Source organism: Myotis davidii, unplaced genomic scaffold (genome assembly GCF_000327345.1).
Source record: "Myotis davidii unplaced genomic scaffold, ASM32734v1 scaffold332, whole genome shotgun sequence".
Lineage (NCBI taxonomy): Eukaryota > Metazoa > Chordata > Mammalia > Chiroptera > Vespertilionidae > Myotis > Myotis davidii.
Genome location: NW_006285779.1, coordinates 1,281,277 through 1,304,613, shown reverse-complemented (window position 1 = coordinate 1,304,613; position 23,337 = coordinate 1,281,277). Strand labels below are relative to the sequence as shown.

General features: G+C 40.0%; 1 protein-coding gene across 1 annotated transcript in view; it reads left to right on the top strand.

The window, feature by feature from the left end:
* The window catches only part of CFAP58 (cilia and flagella associated protein 58), a gene marked incomplete at its 5' end in the record, with an annotated part of 82,571 nt that overhangs the window by 15,557 nt on the left and 43,677 nt on the right, over positions 1 to 23,337 (top strand). The window contains 6 exons of the mRNA XM_006756650.1: positions 2,673 to 2,755; positions 4,233 to 4,424; positions 15,207 to 15,368; positions 16,039 to 16,185; positions 21,951 to 22,091; positions 22,838 to 23,061. Of these exons, the coding sequence (XP_006756713.1) occupies positions 2,673 to 2,755; positions 4,233 to 4,424; positions 15,207 to 15,368; positions 16,039 to 16,185; positions 21,951 to 22,091; positions 22,838 to 23,061 (949 nt within the window). The remainder of the gene's footprint in view (positions 1 to 2,672; positions 2,756 to 4,232; positions 4,425 to 15,206; positions 15,369 to 16,038; positions 16,186 to 21,950; positions 22,092 to 22,837; positions 23,062 to 23,337) is intronic.

Genomic DNA, 23,337 nt, shown 5'->3' with positions numbered 1-23,337 from the left:
TTCATACTGAAATCATGTTTATAGAGGTCTTCACACTCTCTCTTCTTATTAGTTTATAGATATCGCTAGCCATTATTTCTTCTTAGGGACCTCTTCCTTTAATCTGCCTGATCAAAGAGTGGCATTAGACATTATGGTTAGGAGGATGAATCCTCCACTTATTTATTTATTTTTCTATAACAAAACCCAAGAAATGAACTGAAAAACTGCCAGAACTAATGGGAGTTCAATAGGGTGGCAGGTTATAAAATAAATATATAGATATCTATAGCTTTCTTTCATACAAAGAATCAGTTAGAAACTATGATGGAAAAGCCCCCTCTCACAATAACAAGTAAAGTAATAAAATATCTATGAATAAAGTTACCAAGATATCTGCAAGACCTATATAGAAAAAGTGCTACAGAATTCTATTGAGAGGTGTAAAGGAAGACTTGAAAAATGGAGTGATATACCAAGTTCCTGGATGAGAAAACTTAATGTAATAATGATAAAAAACAGTCTAAATTAATCTGTATACTTAATATGATCCATAAAAATTCCAGTGAGTTATATTGCTGGAACTTGAAAATGGATTCTAGTGTTCTCCAGAAGAATAAATATGTAACAATAGCCTAGCAATTCTGGAGAAGAGTGATAAGGGAGCATTTGCCTTCCCAGGTATTTAAGTGTATTATATAGCTCCAATAATTAAATGGTATAGTAGAGATGTCTAACAGATCAATGGAAAAGATTGGAAAGGCCACAGAAAGATTCAAAATTTTCATTTAAGATAAAGATGCTGTTTCATACAACTGTACAATATGGGCTGGTTATTAAAAAATGGTAGTATGATAATCAGTTACTTTTTTGGGGAAAAAGTTGACACCAGATGTAGAAACTATAAAGCCAAGATTGAGAAGTTTAGTGAAATAATAGCTATTTTTTAATGTACTAAAGACTATATATGAAGGCAAATGACCAAAATATTGTCAGTCAGAGTTAGTATCCTTATTATACATAAAGAGTTCTTAAAATCCACAAAAAGGATAAACAATTTATGAGAAAAACTGGCAAAGGTTAAAGTGTGGACAATTTGAAAAACAAATACAAATAAGTGATCATTAAACATGAAAAAGTAGTCAACTTCACTACCCGACAAAGAAATATAAATTAAACACAGGCATACTGGTTTTAATAATCCATCACATTGTCAAAGATCAAAGAGAATGATAACTAGTGGTGGTTTGTGTGAGGAATTAAATTGCTATTAATTTTGGGGGGAAGAAATTTGGCAGGAGGAGAAAAATGTCTTAAAAAATTCTTTTTGTTTCAGGACTTCTGCTTCTAGAGTAACAAATTAAAAATAACTTTTACAGCATCATTGCTAAAAATTACAAATAAGTAAATAAAATGGAAGCAATTTAAATGTTAAGAAGGGGAATTGGCTCAATAAATAACACATTTTCATATAGAGAAATATGCAGTAATTAAAACTTCTGATGTTGATGCACATTTATAATATATAGAGATGTTTATTTTGTTTGTTAATTGTAAAAGCAAGTTACAAAACAACATGTGTATCATGATTACTTTGGCATGCATATACATATTTATAATGATAACACACATATAATTTGCACAGGAAAAAAATCTACAGGACATCAAAATCCTAAACAGGTTGTGGTTGATTTGAATTCTTTTTTTTTAACTTGTTTTTATTTCTAGTTTCTCTCTGTGTTTCTAATTACTTGTATAATAAGAAGGATTTAAAAAGAGCAAGGACTTTTCGAGTCAGTGAACCTGTGCTCCCAATCTCAGCCTTGTTACCTCCTAGCTGCAGATCCTTGGCATGTGGCTTAATCTCTCTATGCCTCAGTTCCCATCTGTCTAGTGCAGTGGTTCTCAACCTTCCTAGTGCCGTGGCCCTTTAAAACAGTTCCTCATGTTGTGGTGACCCCCAATTTCATTGTTACAAATTGAACATAATTAAAGCATAGTGATTAATCACAAAAACAATAATTATATATGTGTTTTCCGATGGTCTTAGGTGACCCCCCCAAAGGGTCGCGACCCACAGGTTGAGAACCGCTGGTCTAGTGAGACAGGAAGATCTTCCTCAGTTATAATGAAGAGTGTGTCACAGTTAATAAACAGTCGTTTTATAGCTATAGATAAATATGTAAAGCAAGTTTTGTATGTGGGCAGATTATTTTTTTTTAAAAATATTTTATTGATTTTTACAGAGAGGAACGGAGAGGGATAGAGAATCAGAAACACCGATGAGAGAGAAACATCGATCATCTGCCTCCTGCACAACCCCCACCGGGGATGTGCCCGCAACCAAGGTATATGCTCTTGACCGGAATCGAACCCGGGACCCTTCAGTCCGCAGGCCGACGCTCTATCCACTGAGCAAAACTGGTCAGGGCGTGGGCAGATTATTTTAAAATATGTTTTTATTGCTTTCTAGAGTGAGAGGAAGGGAGAGGGAGAGAGAGATAGAAACATGGATGAGAGAGAAACATTGACCAGCTGCCTCTTGCACACAACCTGGGCATGTGCCCCGACTGGGAATCGAACCTCTTGGTTCATGGATTGATGCTCAACCACTGAACTACATCGGCCGGCTGGGCAGATTTCTTTTTAGGTTGATTCCATATTTATCATTATTTTTCTCCCTGGTGATTTAGAGGTGGAGGCTTCAAAGAAACTAGCAGAACTTGATAAGAAAGCAATGGACGAGCTTCTGAGAGAAAGGGACATGTTAAATAAGGTGAGCTGTTGCGGTAACACTGGTAAATAAATGCCTTTCTTTAGCTATAATATCTGCCTATAACAGGAAACTCAGAGGCAAACAGAAGTAGATTAGAATAAATAATAGTGCTCAATTTTCCTCTAAGCAGCTATCTGCAGTCCAGCGTTTACTGGCTGTGAATTGAAACTGCATTATCACCTGTGAGCACAAAGGAATTTTGGAGCATTATCATGTAAACTAGCAGGGGATTTCAGAGTGTTTTGTGGATTCTGTTTTTATTGGCGGTGTGTTATTTGGCATCCCAGACTGCCCAAGTCACTCAAAATATCTGAGTTTAATATCTACGATCTGTGTCTTTTGCTAATCTAGAAAGCAGAGCTGACTGCTAATAAAATTTTAACTTGGGTGATTTTAAGGGATGGTGATATAAAAAGTCTCTAACTTTGCCTCCATCTTTTCAGGATTGTTGTAGGTTTGGGGTTTTGGGTTTTCCGCCCTCCTTTCTCCTAGTCTTTGAGCTCAATATGGTCCAAAACTAAGATGGGGGTTGGGGGAGTTTGAGGCCTGGAGATCCTTCATTCCAGGTGAGACCCCGCACCCCTACCCTTCTCCTCCTCTTGCCCCTTCCCAAGGATTCCTCCCATTGACAGTCACTCTTAGGACATTAACTACTTTCAAGGTTATAAGATAAGCTTTCCTGCTCAAGGATTTCCTTCGGGGAGGAAAAGTGATTGGCCAGGTGCAGAGTGGGGAGGCTGCTTCCTAACAACAGCCCGATGGCTTTTGGCCAAGACAACTTCATCTCATCAAAGTAGACACAGCCTGTGTTTGTTCATTCTGACTTGTCATGACTTCCTTTAGTTTCCCAGGATTGAACAAGTGTTAATAAAATAGATTACCCTTTGGCTTAAAGTAGACTACTTAGGGAATCTCAGGAAGTAATAGATTAGATATTATTACATGCATAGCACTCCTTAGGAAAATCATTGAATCTTTTTTTTTGTGTGCGCATAATCCTGGAAACTGTTCCTTTATTCTGTAAATTTGTACATGCAAACAATATTATTTGATTTAGATTTTTAAATGTACTTTTAACACATGTAATATTTAGTCCATTTATATTTTATATACAGTGATGTTCTCTAGAGCAGTGGTTCTCAACCTTCCTAATGCCGCGACCCTTTAATACAGTTCCTCATGTTGTGGTGACCCCCAATTTCATGGTTACAAATTGAACATAATGAAAGCATAGTGATTAATCACAAAAACAATATGTAATTATATATGTGTTTTCCGATGGTCTTAGGCGACCCCTGTGAAAGGGTCGTTCGACCCCCAAAGGGGTTGCGACCCACAGGTTGAGAACTGCTGCTCTAGAGCTCTTAATGAGCTCTAGAGAATATGATTGTCTTCACTCATCTCTAAAACAATGCTGCTAACCCCAGATTTCCAAACACTTTGAGTAATAGGGATGCTCTGTTGTCCTTATTTTTAGAATATGCTCAAGGCAATCCACGCGACCCAGAAACAGGTAGACCTGGTGAAGCTCCATGAACAAGCCAAGAGGAACTTGGAGGAGGAAATCCAGAACTACAAAGATGAGGCTCAGAAGCAGAGAAAGATCATCTTTCAACTGGAAAAGGACAGAGATCGGTACATCAATGAAGCCAGTGACCTCACCCAAAAGGTAAGCCGTTCCTTGATGGTGTGGGTGGAGGGAACGCTGCACATTCTTTCTGATCGTCACAGTTCTTTCTTTTTTAATTTTTTTATTTTTCTGAATTGTATTTATTTTTGCTAAATCCTCACCCAAAGATATTTTTTCCTATTGATTTTTAGAGACAGTGGAAGGGAGGGAGGGAGAGAGGGAGAAAGAGAAAGAGAGAAACATCAATGTGAGAGAGACACATCAATTGGTTGCCTCCTGCACGTGCTTGGCCCTGGCACGTTCCCTTGACGAGGAATTGAACCCGTGACGCTTCAGTGTGTGGGCTAACGCTCTAACCATTGAGAAACACCGGCCAGGGCTCTCATGGTCACCTTTCTGATCGGCACGCTGTTGTAAAGGCGATTTACTCAGATTTCAGCTTGTGGTTTACATGAAGATTGAAGAGGAATGGTGTTGACTGTATTAAAGCTGTCCCAGAGCTGATCCTGGGCCAGTGACATGGGCAAGCCTTATGTTTGGTGCTCTCGCTTTCCCCATCTGGGCCCCTGTCCTAATTTCCGGGTTCTCCATCTTCCCTGGTGCCCTACTGAGAAAAGCATTTTTCTAAGTAAATGACCTCAGATTAAGAGGCGAGTAAATACTGGCATCAGCTAAGTGTGTCACACATTCAAAGAGCATCTTTATCTTAATACTATTGCAAACCTAAAACGTCACCAGTGATGGAATCCTCCCATTGTGTAGCTGAGTTTCAGTTTCTACTTCTCCTAAACTGCTTATGAAGGAGAAGGCTCAGGCGGTATCCTTGGGCATGACTTCAGGGATTGAATGTTACTTTTAACCAGCCATCCCAGCACATTGCCTGCATTAAGCAAGAGTGGTTAAACAAGTATTGTTTTGGTGCATTCACAGATGGCAATGAGCAGTGGTTTCAGGATGGGGGGCGGGGGATGTTGGGGAATGAAAAAAAGTTTTAGCTGTGAGGCTGAGAAGAGAGTTCTGGAGAAAAGACTGATTTAATGAGATTGTCCGTCTAGCAAAGTACTGTCTGCTATGCTATTGCATAGCCCTCTCTTCCATCTCAATGAAATCTGCAGTAAATTCTACAGTGTTTACTGATGCTTTTGCATGTTTAAATTTTGCTTTTTTTTTTTTTGAGTAGAACCTCCAAAATGACAAGGAGGACAGCCAACTTTTGAGTCATAAACATAAAGAAATTGGGAAACAAGCTTTATAACTTCTTCCCATTTAGGCCAAATAAATGCTGAGCAGATATTTGCAGAATATAAGTTTAGAGAAGCACAAATGCATATGATCCGTCCAGCCTCCTACCCCTGATTGGGAGCCTTTGGCATTCAGCACATTTCTTTGCTGACTTAATCATCTTAGAAGCTCCCTGGATTGATTTACTGACTCTGAGAGGACTAGCTGTCAGTTCAGGCATTCATATTCTCTGGCTTGGGCTGGCGCATTGGCCTTGGTATCAGTCAGCGTTAGCTGAATGGGTTACAGCAACAAAGGTTTATTTTTGCTCACATTAGTGGCCTCTGAGGGTCAGCTGCAGCCTTGCTTCTTGTCCTCCTCACTCCAGGATGGCTCTGTTGGGATGTGCTGGCCTCTTCCGAGGGAAAAGAGTGTAACAGTGGATACTTCAGGGTGCTCTCAGAGCTTCTGCTGCCAAAGGAAGGGCACAGGCCTGTCCACCCATATTCCATTGGCCAGAGCAAAGCACATGGCGAAGCCTGATCCTACTTCCTGGGCAGGAATATGATCCCCCTAAAGGAGGGACCTATATGGCGAGACACTGAATGTATCTGAACCTATAATCCGTTGCAGCTTCTTACGTCTCCTTCCTGGTAATCAGTCTCTCTCCATTCCTGGCTGCCATCACACTATCAGAGTTAACTGTTAAAAATTCCATTGTAGTCTTATATAATTATTCCTGGCCAACCTTGGTTACCTCTGAGCCACCTTGGGCAGTGCTTCCTAACATTTTTTTTGCATCACAACACTCATAGAAAACAATGCCTATGGCATGTGGAAATAAGGAGGATGAGACAGGGCTGGAGGGGATTCACCCAAGGATGATAGCTGCCCAGGTCCCGGTGGGTAGAGTGAATCCGTATTTTTGTATATACCTGTCACCCATGCAAGACAGCAACTGGTATGCTCTGACTTAAAAGACAGAGCCCAAGCTCTTTGTTCTCCCTAGAAAGTTCTTCTTCCCCTTCTCTGCATGAAAAACTCCTATTCATCCTTCTATACCCAGGTCAAATGTTCATCTCTGGGGTCAAGCCTGCTCTGACTGCCTAGGCAGAGCTAGTCATTTCCTACTTGGTGGATTTGTTTATATCTCTGGGATGGCAGTTATCTTCCTCTAGTATAGTTATTTCCTTGCATATTTGTTTTTCCTACTTTACAGTGAGCTCTTGGGAGCAAGGATTTTTATCTCATTCACTGTTTCATTCCAGCATGCTGGTAAATAGTAGGCACCAAAAAAGTGTTTGTTAAACAAATGGATAGATGATGTGTGATAAAAATAATGCTGCCACTGATTTTCATATAGGATTATATATTTTTCTGTTTTCTTGCAAAGGAGAGATACTAGTGCCAAGTTTTGCTGGTAACTTTATCAAGTTTTCTGATGTTTAACTGCACAAGATTATACAGTGTCTCACCTAAATAATTTAAACACAAATCCTTAAAATATATTATCAATTATAATGTTTCTATCTGTTACATAATCTCTGATAGCATATATCAGTTGCTATAGCAACTTGTGTCCTCTCTGGGCTTCTTATCAAGGACATATATGTCTTTTTTGCCCTTCCTCATATTTTTGTCTCTCTTTTCTCCCCCCACTCCTCACACACACACACCTACTCCTCATTTCCTTATTTGAACAAACAGAAAGTTGCCTTTCGCGCATTCTATTTATAGGGAGTTGAGGGATAATGTCAGGTGCTGGGGGTGATGTCATGAAGCTGATATTTTCATCTACTTCTAGAATATACATTGTCCAAGTTTATTCTTTTGATCCAGCAGTTTCTTTAAAAACTGAGTCTGTGGAACCATAAGAAATGCAAAGATTTCTATAAAAGAATATTCTTCAAAATAAATTGTGCTTTGTGCTTTTGATACAGTATTATGTACCATTAAAACCATGTACATTTAATGTTAGAAAATCATTAAAAAAATGGGAAACAATGTTTACAATATGAATCTGATAAAAACACAATGCAAAATTGTGCAAATGGGGCAAAAGTAGGTTTACAATGGTTTGTATGGAAAATAAAAACTTTTAACAGCATCAAACACTAAGGCTGACATAGAGCCTGATGCTGAAGTAGAAGAAAGGAGAATGGATGAGAGTTTTAAAGCCAACAGAGGTGAACTGAGAAAATCTATCTGGACCTCAACTCACAGTTCCTTGAATTTGCTTCATAAAAGAGACAACCCGAGAACAGCTAGAAAGATGCTTCAGAAATTTCTTACCATCTCTTCCCCTACTCAGTGTCTATACTGACCAGTTCATTCCACCTTCCTGCTAGTCAAGTGCTTGTGCCCAGCCAGTTGGACAGTTATGGCCAATCCAAAGAATGGGGAAGGCAGGGTGGAGCTGGTGGTTGCCCAGTGCATTCTGGGGATGGCGGCTTAGGGATGTGGCAGGGCAGAGAGGATCACCCTTGAAAGTGGGACATACTGGGAGTTAAAATTGTCCATAGACCACATCAGCTCAGAGTGATAAAAAATAGGCATTTGGGCCTTGGGCTCTTACAATATCCTAAATGAAAGAATACCTAAGATTGGGAAGTGGACAGAGCTCTGCACATCACTGTATTCCCACCTGTAGTTTTGAAAAGTGGATTCTAGCACCATCCTGTGATTCTAAGAGTTGAACCCACCTTAATAGAGTTGCTTCTAGGGTGTAATAAATCCAACCTTGTCCAAAGATGAATAAGGAAAAAGGCAGCTTAATGGGGTCTATGGAAAAAATATGCCTTCGAACTAGAGAAAGAATGGCCTCTGGAAGCCCCAGGGTAAAAGCCAGGCTCCGAAGATTCCTTTATGGGAAGATATTTAGGTTGAACCTCTAATGTAGCTGTTTTTGTAAGTGAAAAACAGTGGATGCTCAGAGATTTCTTAAGGTTCAACCTAATAGAAGAAAATTAGTGTCAGGTTTCTTCTAAGGTAAAGAATAGTGTTTGTTTAGCAAAATACCTTGATCCTTGCATTGTTTTAGGTGAGGACCTAATGAACTAGAGTGAAACAAAGAAAAGTAACAGAATTTGGAGAAGGGAGGTGGGTGGTGGTGAGCAGGAAATGTAGAGGAGATTTGAAAAGATGAGACCTCACCAACATCCAGGAAGTAGGTTGGGCTCTTTTGGAAGAGACTCCTTCCTGGAGGGGGTGGGGGTAGGGAGAGGGAGTGAATATTTGCAGAACCAGGAAGTAAGCTACTGCAGTGCTTCAGCACTTTTTATCCTCCTGCTTTTTCCTCTGCTGCACTCTTAGATTTTACCATTCAGATAAATTGAGAGGCGCCAGGTATGGCATTGTAGGCTGTGGTCCACCATATGTACTCTTTTTCTCAACTGTTACCAATTCTAGGTAAAACTGCTTCTAGTTAATTATTAAATCTGAGAAGAATTTTGCACATCATGCATTTGGCTTACATTCGGGCCCCTCCCTTTTCATTCTCAACGTTCTGGCCGTTGCCTCCCAGGCATTTTTCATGCCCCAAAGCAGTCTTTTACAGCGAATCCCTCCTTCCTAACAACTGTCTTAGCTCGCTGCTTGTTTGCGTAGAAGAGTGTCAGGCAAAGCTCTTCTAGACACAGGTTCCAAGAAATGAATAATAATGTGCTCTCAAGGGCTTAGAAGTAAGCGAGGAAAGCAAAAGATCAAAGAAATATTGTTCCCTGAATAGGTACTTCATGACAAAAAGAAGCTCCTGTTTCTTTGATATTTATTCAAAGTTTAGACAAGAGCACCTTTAATAGGCTAGAACCCTGGAGAGGAACCTCAATGGGACATCCACAAATTATAAGCTTTTGGTGTTATAATGAAAGAAGTGTATTATGGGTCACTATTTTTCTGCAGAACAGAATTTGATCCATAGAAAAACAAAACTGATTTGTTAAGTATACTGCTAATACAATATGATATATAATCTTAGCCTACCATGGTAATCTATTAGCATTTATTAAATGACTAGATTATGCTATGCTAGGTACCTATATAGTGGCACAAATACACATTTTCTTTGTTTTTATTTATTGTTGAAGGTATTCAGATGTTCCCTTTGTTTGTTTTCTCTCCTTGACCCCCTCTACCTGGCACCTGCCCCTCCCAGGCCTTCGCCACTCTATTGTCTGTGTCCATATATGCATACTAGAGGCCCAGTGCACAAAATTCGTGGATGGGAGGTGTGTCCCTCAGCCCAGCCTGTGCTCTCTCACAGTCCGGGATCCCTCGCTCCTTACCACCCACCTGCTCATGCCTTACTGCTTGGCTCACTGCTCCTTAGCTGCAGGCTCCTTACCACTCACCTCACTGCTCCTTAGCGCTGTCATGGAGGCGGGAGAGGCTCCTGCCACTGCGCTTGCCAGCTGTGAGTCCAGCTTCTGGATGACTGGTGCTCCCCCTGTGGGAGTGCACTGATCATCAGGGGGCAGCTCCTGCATTGAGTGTCTGCCCCTGGTGGTCAGTGCGTATCATAGTGACTGGTCATTCAGTTGTAACAGTCACTTAGGCTTTTATTATATAGATAAGTTCCCCAAATAATCACTCCCCCCCATGTCCCACCCATGCCTTCCCTCTGAAATTCTCAATAAGTTCCATGACAAATACACATTTTCTCACTCAAATCCTCAATGGTCCTCTGAGGTAGATATCAGTATATCCCTCATTATATAGTATAATGTAATGTTATTAAAAAACCAGAAACATAGGTATGCCACTATACATTTAAGATAGAGGATGAAACAAGGAAGTGAGTAAATTTAACATTTCACCTGCCTGGGCACCCAGGTTCTTCCTTCCTGAGAGTGAGTTTTTCAGTGTTCTTATGAAAGTAAAGGCATTGTCAGCATTCAGACCATTGACATCGAGTCAGGAAAAACTCATTTGAAAAGATTATTGCACTATTTCATCAAATGCAAGTTAAAGAGCTCCACGTTCAGTGACCTACTTCCTTACCCTGCCTTCGTCTATATGATGTTTTGACTACGCTGCAGCTTTCCAGCCTGTGTTATTGATTTTTATCTCAGCCTTATTTCTATTGGCAGGTTGTTCTAAGAGAAAAAGAAAAGGCAGGAGTAGGTTATAAACTGGGACTGTACCCCGATAGTGCACCATAAGCAGTTTCTGGGCTCCTCTGAAGTGGGCCTGCAAATGCTGGGAGCTCCAACCCTCTGGCTGTGATAAAACCTTCTATATTTGGGTGTGATTTATCTCATGTGTTGGGTTGAGATATCTAAAGTGTAATCAACTAATTTAACCCCAGCCCCACAGCTGGCACCCCACGTCTCTGATAAGCCATTTTTAATGGGGGGATGTTTTGCTGACAAAAGGTTTTGCTCCTACTTAACACCCCTCACGTTTTATGAATTTTCAGGACTGGAACTTCTGTATGACATTGCTTTGAATGATTTCCTTAAAAAAAAAAAAAGTTTGGTTCTCAACACTCAGAACTAGATGGCTTTGTGAATTGTCTTTTCACTTAGTTTCAATACTTATTTTTTCATTGTCATTTAACTGAAATGCCTTTGATCTTCTTGGTATCACGATGGGTTCTTATTCCTCCCAGCTTCAAGGATGCAGAAGTGGGATTGTGCACTGTTGTTGCAGAGAGGCGGACCCTGCTACTGGATGCCCCAAAAGATAATGGGAACCCTTTATCTGGAGCATTATTCTGCCTGTGTGAAGGATGATTATAACACCTCCCAGAGTGATTGAAGATTTTTTTTTTCCTCTGATGTGCCTCTTGATATTCCAAATGCTGATCATGCTGTTCAAAGTATCTTCAATCTATTCGTTTCACTGACCCCAGAGAGGGTGATCATGTTCAGAGAAAGGTGCATTTCTTAAAAAAAAATCAAGCCAGTAACAGACCCAGTCATGGATAGCTTACTCAGGTTTCACATTTACTAGTGGTGGTATCTTGAAAGTCCATCTACTACTCATTTTTAAGGAACCTGATGATATGGATCAAAGACATTGAAGAAGGAAGGGAATTGCTTTTCATTTCAAATCTATTCACATGCCTCTTCCACAGACCTCCTTGTCGCAGGTCTTATAATTTTTTTAAAAAATATATCTTTATTGATTTCAGAGAGGAAGGGAGAGGAAAAGAGAGATAGAAGTATCAATGGTGAGAGAGAATCATTGATTGGCTGCCTCCTGCATGCCCCCTACTGGGGATCAAGCCCACAATCCAGGAATGTACCCTTGACCGGAATTGAACCTGGGACTCTTCAGTCCACAGGCTGACATTCTATCACTGAACCAGATCAGCGAGGGCTAATTTTGTTCTTTGTAGGCCCCCAACCAAGACATCTACTGCTGGGTCTGTATATATTTTTACCTTGGGCCATTTTTTTTTCACACAAAGTGTTGATAGCAAATAATAATAGTAAAATAGTAAAAGCATAAAATTATGTTGTACAACTCTAGACACATACATTTAAAAAATGTTTGAAATAGTTCTCTCAAAAATGTGTGTGAATATCATAGTTTGACCCAAGAAGAAGTAGAAAATGTGGAAAGATCAATAACTATGGATGCTACCAAAGAAGTTGAGAGAAAATTAGTTCCAAAATTGCCACTGAGGGCCTAATGATTATAGAGTTGAGTTTCTTCAAACTTTTAAGAATCAGATAATTCCCAGGCTAATACACACACACACACACACACACACACACACACACGCATATATAATTTGCAAATAAGTTTAGAAAAGTGCTGGCCATGCACTTTGTATTCTTTTGGGTAATACTGATTGGCATTGCTGTGCTGATATTACCCATGCCTTCTGCAGTGGTAATGAAAAAAGATTCTAGGACCAAGAGAGAGCTTGGGGTCTGAGGTTGGAATGATTGAGGAATATGAAGGCAAGAGGCAGTTCCCACAAATTCTGTAAATGCCCAATATTAACTGCTTAGATAAGACAGGTAGGACCATCCTCAGACCCTCATAACATTCTGTGCATATCTCAGTTTACTGGTTGTATCCATTCCCTGATTATCCATTTTATGGTTAAGTCACTCACCAGAGGTGATCTTGGGGGCAGGCAATGAGTCTTATTATTCTTTACATCGCCAGTGCTTTTATAGTGCTTGCCCTAGATAAGTCCTCAATGACATGTTTATGAATAAATGGGTAAGTGAATTAATAAGTGAACAGAAAGGGATTCCTTTCATTTTCTGAAACCAGCAGAAACATTGATTTTAAAATAGAACCAAAAAGAAGGGGATCGAGTTAGATCATTTATGAATATGTATGCAGAATCCCAAATGAAATTCTGGCTAACCAAATTCAACAGTACATTAAAAGAATCATCCACTATGACCAAAGAGAGTTTATCCCAAAACCACAAGGAGAGTTTTCTGTTAAGGAAACTATTGCTGGCAGTATGGATATGTGCAGTGTTACAACCATTTTGGAAAGCAATCTAGCAATATCTATTAAAGTTTAAAAAGATATATTTCTTTTGAGTCAGATATGCCACTCCTGGGGATCCATCCCAGCAGAACTAAAAGCACAAGTGAAATAAGTAAAAGGACATATGTACAACACTGTTCATTGCTGCGTGGTTCATAGTGGCAAAACAGTGGAAACGAAGTTAATGGCCCACCGAGGGGAAGAGCTGAGTATAGGATGGTACCCTCACACTATAGGATTTTATACCAACTTTAAAGAGAATGAATTAGAGCTAGTTCATATGATTTCCACAAAGTACTATTGAATGATAGAAAGCAAGGCGCATAAAAGTATATATAAGAAGATCCCATTTTGCTAAAACATAAAAACCAAACCCCCAAAAGCAAAATGAAAACCAACAAATTCCTGTGTCTGTATATGTCCTAGTAGAATAGTTGTGAATGATATAACTTCTTTTGACTTTGGTTTCCTTCTTTGAACAGCAGGGTGGTGATGATGTCTATTTTATAGGATTTTGGGGAAGATTAAATGAGTTACATAGGAAGTGCCTGAGAAATATTAGCTATGATGATGATGATGTTCCTGGACTTGAATAGAATATGCAGAATTCAAAGAAAATATATGGAAGAACACATACTAGATTGTTAACCCGGTTACTTTATGAACCAATGAGGGGCTGATGTGGGTTCAAGAGAGAAGGAAGTTCCAATAAATAAGGAAAATAAAATAAATGTATGTTTCACATTTATGCATTTAATTAAAATTATGGCACACAGAATTGTGTATAAAGAAATAAAATTAAAATACTTGTAAGAGGAATACAACTATATCCAATCAATAAACCTAATAAGAAAAAATGCTGTAAAATAATATATGCTGAAAAGGCACTTGCTAAAATTTAATGCCATCTCTCCTTAATTATAAGTCCAAGAAAACTTTGAAAGGTGTTTATTTAAAGATGTAAACACCAGCCATCATTGACCCTGAAGGAAAAATATAACAGCAGGGTTTCTCCAAGTGAATTTTCCAGAATACTAATTCCACCAGTGGAATAAAAGAATTCTGTAGTGCAATGATTTGGGGACATGCTGCTCACAGGTCGCCCACACCTGAATCAATGAATGTCAGCATGGCAAAGATCTAAGTACTTTTTGACCTTTAGATTCTAGGTAAAATGCCTCTTTTTCAGAGGAATCTCCCCGGCTGTGTTACTTCAAGTACACCCTGTCCTTTTATTCTCTAGCATACTGCGCTGTTTATTTCCTTCCATTCTGGCCAATAATTAGGAGAACTTCACTGAAATGCAGTGACAGCTTAAGAAATTTCTCCTTATGTGTCTTAGTTCTATGTATTGTTTAGACCAGAGTTCCAGAGAGCAAATTACTAACATTTTTCTACTTAAGGAATTTCTGAAGAAGTTTGTTCATAAATATTAATTTCTGTGGACATTGAGCCGAGAGTCATGATGATGTAACTCTCATTGTATGGATTGCTTGTTTGAGAGGTACTGGCTCTCTGAGGAATTTCGTGCCTCAGTTTTCCGTACTTGCAAAAAAGAGGCAGTTATTCTCGAAGCTTATCTTTCCCAGAAATGTTTTGTGCGCGATAGAACACAGTTTTATGGAACCCTTGGAGTTTCCCTGATGGAGTGACACTGGCGTTGGCATGACAGTGTAGTGATTGCTGTCAGTGTTCAAAGGCCACTTTTCTTTCTTGTGTTTAACTACAAAGACTCAAGTGTAGCCAAACAGCTAACTTATCTCTTATCTTTCCGAGCCCTCTGTGTTAAGATCTGTTTAAACCTGAGACTTTATTTCCTTTCTCTTTTTGGTAGTTGAGGTCATCAGGAGAGGTTTTCAAAATTGAAAGGATTTCTTTATTTCCCGCCCCTCCCCTCTTGTGATCACAAAATAACTGTGCTTAGCTCATGCTCGAGCAGAACTCCAGAGGAGATAAAATGTATGTTTGCCCCTAATCAGCTGGGCTGACTTTCTGTGTTGTACCTCAGTGATTAGAGGCACAGTCCAATTTTTTGATGGCTGGCATTTCTACTAGCTTCCCTAGGAGAAAAATCTCTGTGTACTGAACTGGTAACCACAGATGGGCTGTTTAACCACCTCAGTATTCTTTCTCCTCCAGGTCCTCATGAACATGGAAGACATAAAAGTCCGCGAAATGCAGATTTTTGACTACAAAAAGAAAATCGCTGAATCAGAGACTAAATTAAAACAGCAACAGAACCTGTACGAAGCTGTGAGGTCAGACAGGAATCTGTACAGCAAAAACCTGGTGGAAGCTCAGGTAAAGAATGTATTTATGTCCTTATACTTTGATTCCTCCCCATCCTGGGTTCAAAGCAATTTCTATCATCCTAATAGCAGAATTTAGAATAGATCAAGAAAATAATCTTGTGGAATTCCACTGAAAAGAAAAAGATGAATTATATGCAGAACTCTCAGATTGTTTGAAATGGAAATGACTCAACTTGATAGGATGTGAATATCTCAGTCTGGCTTTTAATTATTATGTAGTATTGCCATTCTCCTGTTTCTAATTTTTAAAGCTGCTAATAGCTGCTGTGACTCAGAGGGGAGCAGTGTACTCTTGTCATTTAATTGCAGAGTTTTGCTTTGTAATCTTTTAGTTATAATGTTTGCAGTGATTCCAATTCTTCTCTAGTAAAATGAGGAATAAGTGTGTGTGTGTGTGTGTGTGTGTGTGTGTGTGTCTGGCATAGTCATTATGCATACTTTGTATATATCTCATTGAGAATATTTTGAGAGTTCCTGCTATAAAGTACAGTGAGGTTGATGGCACAGCATACGAAGGAATAGCCCAGTCATAAGTAATCAGGAGACCACTGTTTTGAAAGGGCCTCCCTTAAGAGTTCTCGAATATGCATTTGAACTTCCATAGGGACTGTGGTGTCAATTTAATTCACTTCCAAACACTTCTCCTTTCATTTTGTTAGGATGAAATAACAGAAATGAAGAAAAAATTAAAGATTATGACTCATCAGGTAGATCAGCTGAAGGAAGAAATCTCTGCCAAAGAGTCAGCGCTCGTGAAGCTACATCTGGAACAGCAGCGCATAGAGAAGGAGAAGGAAACATTGAAGGTACAGATCTTACGATGAAAGTGATGGACCAATAGTCTCTCTAGTCAAGGCAGGCTATACGCTCACCTAAGGCAACACGGGGCAGGGAGTACAGCCAAGGTGCCAGGAGGATGAGTTCTGCCACCTCTAGAACAGGCTACCTTACAGGGGGTGCTCCCAGGTAAACAAGGACAAGGCCAGTGGAGATGTACAAACACCTGGGTCAGCTATGTTGGCTGTCATCATCACGTCAGCAGAAGAGAACCTAGCAGGTCAGCAGTGCCGAGGAAGTCCTGGAGCTTGCAGGCTTCCCACAATCCCTTTGCATTGACAACCCAGGCCCAGCCCTCCTACTCTCCTCCCTGGGCCTTCTATAAAGCAATGTTGGCAAGACCCTTTGTCCCTCCGCTCCTAATTGCTGTTTACTTCACGTGTGCATGACTTTCTGCCTGCAGTATCGTTAGCTATTGGGTTCTCACTTGATTTGCCCTCAACTCAGGTTCACAGTTCACCTTACCTCTTTGGATCTAAAAATTTTGCAGCAACTCCCCCTGGGAATCACCTCTGAATATATATATATTTAAATCTACTAATTAGGACATTTTATGTCTGCTAACATAAAGACTATCTTTAAGAATACATACCAAATGATTATACCATTTCAAATTCTTGAACCAAATATGTTTTACTATACACATTTACTAAACCTAATATATTTTCCTTTTTTATTCAATCCAGTAGATTTCCCTTCTAATCTATTTGACCAAAGAATTAAAAAAGGAACTTTTGAGAAGATGATGGCACTTTTATTTTGAAAATATACATGCAGAATAATCATGGATGCTTATGAGCCACTTGCAGGAACTATCTATAACAAACAAGAGAACTGAATACCTTGTTTTCTGCGCATATTAGCTTGCAGAGTGTATCAGATTATCTTGAAAATGTGTAATCAGATTTAATACACATATCCTTGTATTGGATAGATTTAATGCCATACAACCTTGATTCCAAGATGCCATCAATTGAAATATGCACTCTCAAAATGGGTTTTGTAAACTAATGATAGGTCTTCATGGAACTAGAACTACTACATTACGTTAAATCAAGGCACATTTGGTTTGAGAAAGATTAACATGTAAGAAAGGCATCTTTACAAAAAATGTAATTTATACATTTGCCTGTCTGAGACTTTCATCTCCCAACTCTAGCTTATGATAAAAAATAATAGAAGATTCTGCATTAAAATTGATATTTATATAAAAAAACATGAATACATTTTCTAAAATTTGAAACTTTCCTGCATCTTTGCTCTTATTGTCCTTGTTCTAAGACTTAGTTTTATAGAAGTTATCTCGTTCCACTCTGAAGCCTATAGTGGAAATGGGTTTATTTATCATTAAATTATTTAGAAGAATCTTATTATAAACATTGCTTTACCTGTGGGCCTCATGGACTCATGTTAGCCAGGCTTCAGTATAACTTGATCTAGTATACTACCTCTTTCCTTTTACAGGATGGCATTGATCCTCATCTCTTCCTTTCCCAAGTAATGCTCTACTAGTATTCAAAAGATGAATTATTAACCCATGCTAATGTCCAAGGTGGAACTAACTGCCTTCTACAAATCCTGCTTTAGAATAAGCAATGTTCTATGCAAAAGAGCAATTTTTCCTAATTCTTTAGTGTTTGGCTTCAGTTAACATTGGCTTCACTTATGCATTCCATCACCAGGCATCCACACATATAGCTCCAAAGAAGCATCATAATAAAATAAAACAAATGTCAATAGGACCCTGGTTTTTGGTCCTGGTACAGCAGAGCTGGTGCACATGAAAGGTGATTAAAGAGCTTCTGCTCTAAATGGGGAATCCCGGGTCTGCATAGCTCTGGATCATCCGTTATAGTAAGATGATTGCTTTGGACGTACTGTGAAACTATGATACCTTTCCCCCCAGCATTTCCCATTAAGGCAGAGAAATGAGTAACAGAAAAAGGATGCCAGCTTGATTTATTATTTGAGGTTATCCAAGGGTGACCTGCAGTGGTGCTTCGACTGGGTACTTCTGGCCTATCATTAAGCCCATTTGACATTCTGTAGAAAAATATGACAGCTCAAATGTTGAGTCTGAGCCTCTTGACTTTTTTTAGCCTCAAATTTGAATCATGTTCCACACAGGTCTCTGGATTTCATGCATCTGTAGTTCAAAAACCAAATCCCCGAGGGAAAGGGCAGACTTTCTAGTAACTTTTCTCCAAGAGCCATTTAACCTATTATTGTGAGTTCTACAAAGCTATGTGGGTACATAATCCCCCTGGAAGGCCGGCCCTCTCACCTGTTTGGTAGACTAGGAGATGCCTTTTGACAGGATAACACAATTTATTACTTCTCCAAGCCAACAGATAAACAGTTGCCTATAATAGGTCATCCCCATTCTCATTTAACCCCCTCAAAAGAAAAAAATCTTGCTCCTTTCATGTTTCTTTTCCCTTTTAAGTTGTACCAGGCTCTACTGACTCCTCAGGACACTAGCCATTGTCAGCACATTAGGGTTATGACAGAACGTCAATAGTTCTCAGTGGACGTGGCTGCATCCAGTCTGTCCCAGTCTTGTTTCATCAGCACTGAAGGAGCCAGCTTATCTGGAGTGTCTGCTCTCTAATCCTAACAAGCCCCCGATTCTGTCTCGTCATCTCCCAATCATCCCACATCAATCTGACAGCACTTTGATTCCTGGCGAAAAATTCAGTGGCAAATTCTTATGTCCAGAGCTGAGCATCACATTAGTGTCTGGCTTAAGGGCACCACATCCCTTTTACTTAGTGGACTCTAGAATGATATAGATGGGGACTGTCAGAAAGAGAGGGAGAGCGAGGGGGGGTGAAGAGAGATAGATAGAGAGAGAGAGAGAGAGAGAGAGAGAGAGAGAGAGAGAGAGAGAGAGAGAAACACTAATTATTCTCATGGATGGACAGCTTCATGTGCCCCTATTTGTTTGGTTAGATGTAAATGCATGATTTCTGTGAAGCCCAGTGAATATCAGGATCATGTATGAATGGGTGAAACTTTCACAATCGTGGTTCTGGGGATATGATTTGTGCCTTCAACCAAGTTAGATGGTGAATATTCCATAAACACCTACTACAAAATGGTATAATTATAGAGGCAGTGACTAAAGAATGTGTCCAGCCACCATATTACAACTTCACACCACTTTGAGAAATGCTGATATCCTGGGCTCCACCTACAACATTGCTTGATGAGTGTTTGGGTGCAGAGCAGTTGTTACCAACTTTTCTGGGTGAGACAGCTCAGATTGATAGCTGCTAAATGCATTAGACCAAAGGTATTGTGTTGATGTTAACATTTGCTGCCAACACCTAATGCCACATCTTGTTTACAGCCCATAAATTTGTGACATAAGGAGACCATTCAGAATTTTGATATATTATGAAAAAACACACCCAGCAATGCCGAACGCACTAGTGGTTTTACATTCCAGACAAATACTTTTACACACCACTGATTGCATTTTAATATAACAGGGATTTCATTTTGTTCTGCTGATGGATTCTGATCAGCTCTTGGCACTTAAGAACAGGGAAGTGAATGTTACACATCTGGGAAAATAAAAGTTTTATTAAAGAAAGCATGAGCCAAGCAGGTATTTTATTGCTGTCTTCGCTGTCACCTTAAATGATTATAGAAATCGAAAGGCCGGTTCTTCAAACGCTTTCCTAACAGGCAATCCCCCAAAGTGGTAAATACTAAACCAGATATTTTCTCAGTAAGTATTTCCTTTTGCTTATCCCTGGACCAGAACGTATTTCATGAGTGAACAAACAAAGTGTCATCGGAGAAGCCCTTGGTTTTATAGTAGCTGACTGCATTTAGTTTGTGACATTACACATTTGCGGCATCGCACAGTATCTTCTACTGCTTGGATAAGTTTGAAGTATGGAGTTAATGACTCTTGGTCTTCATGGATTAGAGACAGACCTTAGGAAGAGTTGGGGTGGTTTATAGGCACTTAAAAATATGGAGTTTTCTAGCACCCCAGTGAGATTTATGAGTAGGAGGCCAATATTTCCTTGAAAGAAAATGTTATTACTTTCTCACTGTCATTTGCTGATCTGCAAGCCATTGAAGAGTTGGAACCTTAATATTGTCTTGCGATCTCCCTTGTGATTCTCAGTAAGGGTAAAACAGAGCTCTCCTCCCATTTGTTTCTTCTTGTGCTCACCTGGTCTGTGATATCACCTGTCTTCCCAATTTGGGCCTGGATACCTCTATGGCTCCCCATTGCCCACACTGTACAGTGTGTGGCCTACGAGACCCTTCCAGGCTGGCTCAGCTGTTTTACCAGCCTTACCCCCTGCTGTTCTTTACCTAACACTCTGATCCAGCCACATGGGATGTTTTGCTGACTGGTGAGTGCACTGGGCACTTTAGAGTTTGCATGTGCCTTTGTTCACACAAGCCTGACTGCAAGCTACTCTCCCCATAAAATAGAGTCGTCCCCTTTGGGAGTATCTGTTACCTGCCAAGGCCCTGACTGGCTATTTCATCTAAACGCCAGGCAGAAATAGGAACTTACTCCTGTGTACCCCCATGTCCTTTTTCATACTGTTCATAACTTTTTGACACCGTAGTGTGGTTGGTTATATTCATCATCTCCAATGGATGGAGCAACCCCCAGGTCTTACTCTTCTCCTGTATTTGACTTGGACGTGTTGTGTGATGATAGCTTTGGGGCCAAAAGATCCAGGTTGGAATCTCAATTCTGCTATGTACTCGCTGTGTGACCTTGGGTGAGTTAATTTGCTTTTCTTTGTCTCTGTAATTGCATTTGTAAAATGGGAATACAGGTAGCTATGCAAAATACCCAATATCATGCCTAGGATATTGTAGGATTCTGTAGGTCACAAATATACTTGTGGAAATGAAGTGAATGTATTCTTTGAAGAGAGGAATTTTCCTTCTGAAACGTAGCAGATCATAACACCCTTTCTCCATCATTCTTATGAGTTCCGTGTAACCTAAAGAGCTGCAAGATCTGCATTTAGTTCCAGGAAGTTTCCCTGACAATCCCAGTCCTCTGACCTCTGGTAACATCGAATCACTGTCTTTGTGACAATAACGACATGGACACATTATTGCCTGGACTTGTTAAAATTTGCGTAAGACTTGTATATCTTATTTTTCATCTAGGTTGGAAGCATCTTAGGAGTAGGATCTATATATCTTTTTATGTATGATATCTCTTCTCTTTCATCAATATATTTTATAAGATAGACAATGGGCTGTTATCTTTATTCATTTAATTTTTGCTTAAAATGGTCTTTATCTCTGTAGTTGATGTGCTGGTAGTATTAGGACCATTACAGGAGCTGGCACATACAAAGATTCCTCCCCATGCTTACCCCCACATTTTCTCCTGCACTATTCTTTGCGAATTCTCCTCATTTTTAGTTGGTGAGAGAAGTGCAGCTGAATACCAATGAAGACCCTGCTACACACATATAGAAAAATGATGGAAATCCCCAAGGGCACAACTCATGGAATAAACATGATCCCTGTAATGTGCATTGCTGTTTCTTTACAGGCTGTGTGTGTGTGTGTGTGTGTGTGTGTGTAGATTGTTTTGATTGTGAGAGTGATCAAACCATGTTAAAACATCAGAGGGGAGTGTGAGAAGTACACGGTACATCTAATTCTGGACCCTGCAGTCCTGGTTTGTGCTGTTACAGCGTGAAATTTGCCCGTATCTTTCACTCTTTCTCAGGCCGAGCTGCAGAAGCTGAGACAACAAGCCCTGGAGACCAAACACTTCATTGAAAAACAGGAAGCTGAAGAGCGAAAACTCTTGCGCATTATTGCCGAGGCTGATGGGGAGAGGCTGAGACAGAAGAAGGAATTAGACCAGGTAGGAACATCTCCTCACCAGACCCACCAACCTCATCAGCAGACACAACTGTTTGACTCAACTCTTCACAAGTCCGAGTTCTTCTCTAAGCTCTTCCACTCAGTTTATTGGAAGAACAGTAGCAGAGGCTCATCTTCTCTTGATTAATTATGAAATATTTATTTATTCAAGTCATATCTACGAGTACTTACTATGTGGCAGTCACTCCTCTAGGACCTGAGGATCCATTGACCAATAAGAATGTAAGATCCTTGTCTTCAGGGAGCTTAACATTCTAGTGTAATATAATTGCTTGCATATAACTGTAATTAATAATTACATAGTATGGGGATTACAAACAAATGCTTTCAGAGAACAGGCAGGTTAAATAAAAAGAAATGGCCTGTGTAAGACAGTGAGGAGTGGTGTAGTGTGGCAAGGGCTAGCCCATGATAAGTCACTCAAATGGAAGCATTTATAAAACAATGGGTTGGAAAAAAATGACCCAACACCTATGGGCCAAGGATTGTTGTTATTATTATTATTGCGATGGATTATATGTTGTACTCTTTCTAACAAGACTGCAAGCCCTCATGGGAGGAGTGCAGTGTTGATTGACTAGCAGACCATTTCCAGTGCTCCACCCACTGGGTGCGGAGCTCATGTGGCCATTGGCTGGGTATTCATCGGCGGAGTGAATGCTGCTGCCATAATGAAAAGTGAGACCTTTTGTCCCTTGGTGGCCATGTCCTCCCCTACCTCTCTAGGTCATCGGCGAGAGAGATATCCTCGGGTCGCAGCTCGTTCGTCGCAACGATGAGTTGGCTTTGCTTTATGAGAAGATCAAGATCCAACAGTCGGTGCTGAATAAAGGCGAGATCCAGTACAACCAGAGGCTGGAGGACATGAGGATCCTCAAGCTTGAGATCAAGAAGCTTCGCCGGGAAAAGGGGATTCTTGCCAGGAGTGTGGCTAATGTCGAGGAACTCAGGTAACAGGGGACCCCTCTGTGGGGAGTTCCCGAAATGACCTTTTATTTTTGGAAAAAGTGTTTTTATTATTTTTAGAGAGAGAGAAAGGGGGAAGGATAGAGAGATAGAAACATTGAGAAAGAAACATTGATCGGCTGCCTCCTGCACACCCCCCATTAGGGATTGAGCCCACAACCAGTGACCATGGAATTCATCCGGTGACCTCTTGGTTCATGGGTCCATGCTCAACCACTGAGCCACAACAGCCAGGTGACCTTGTGTTCCTTTTGTTCATC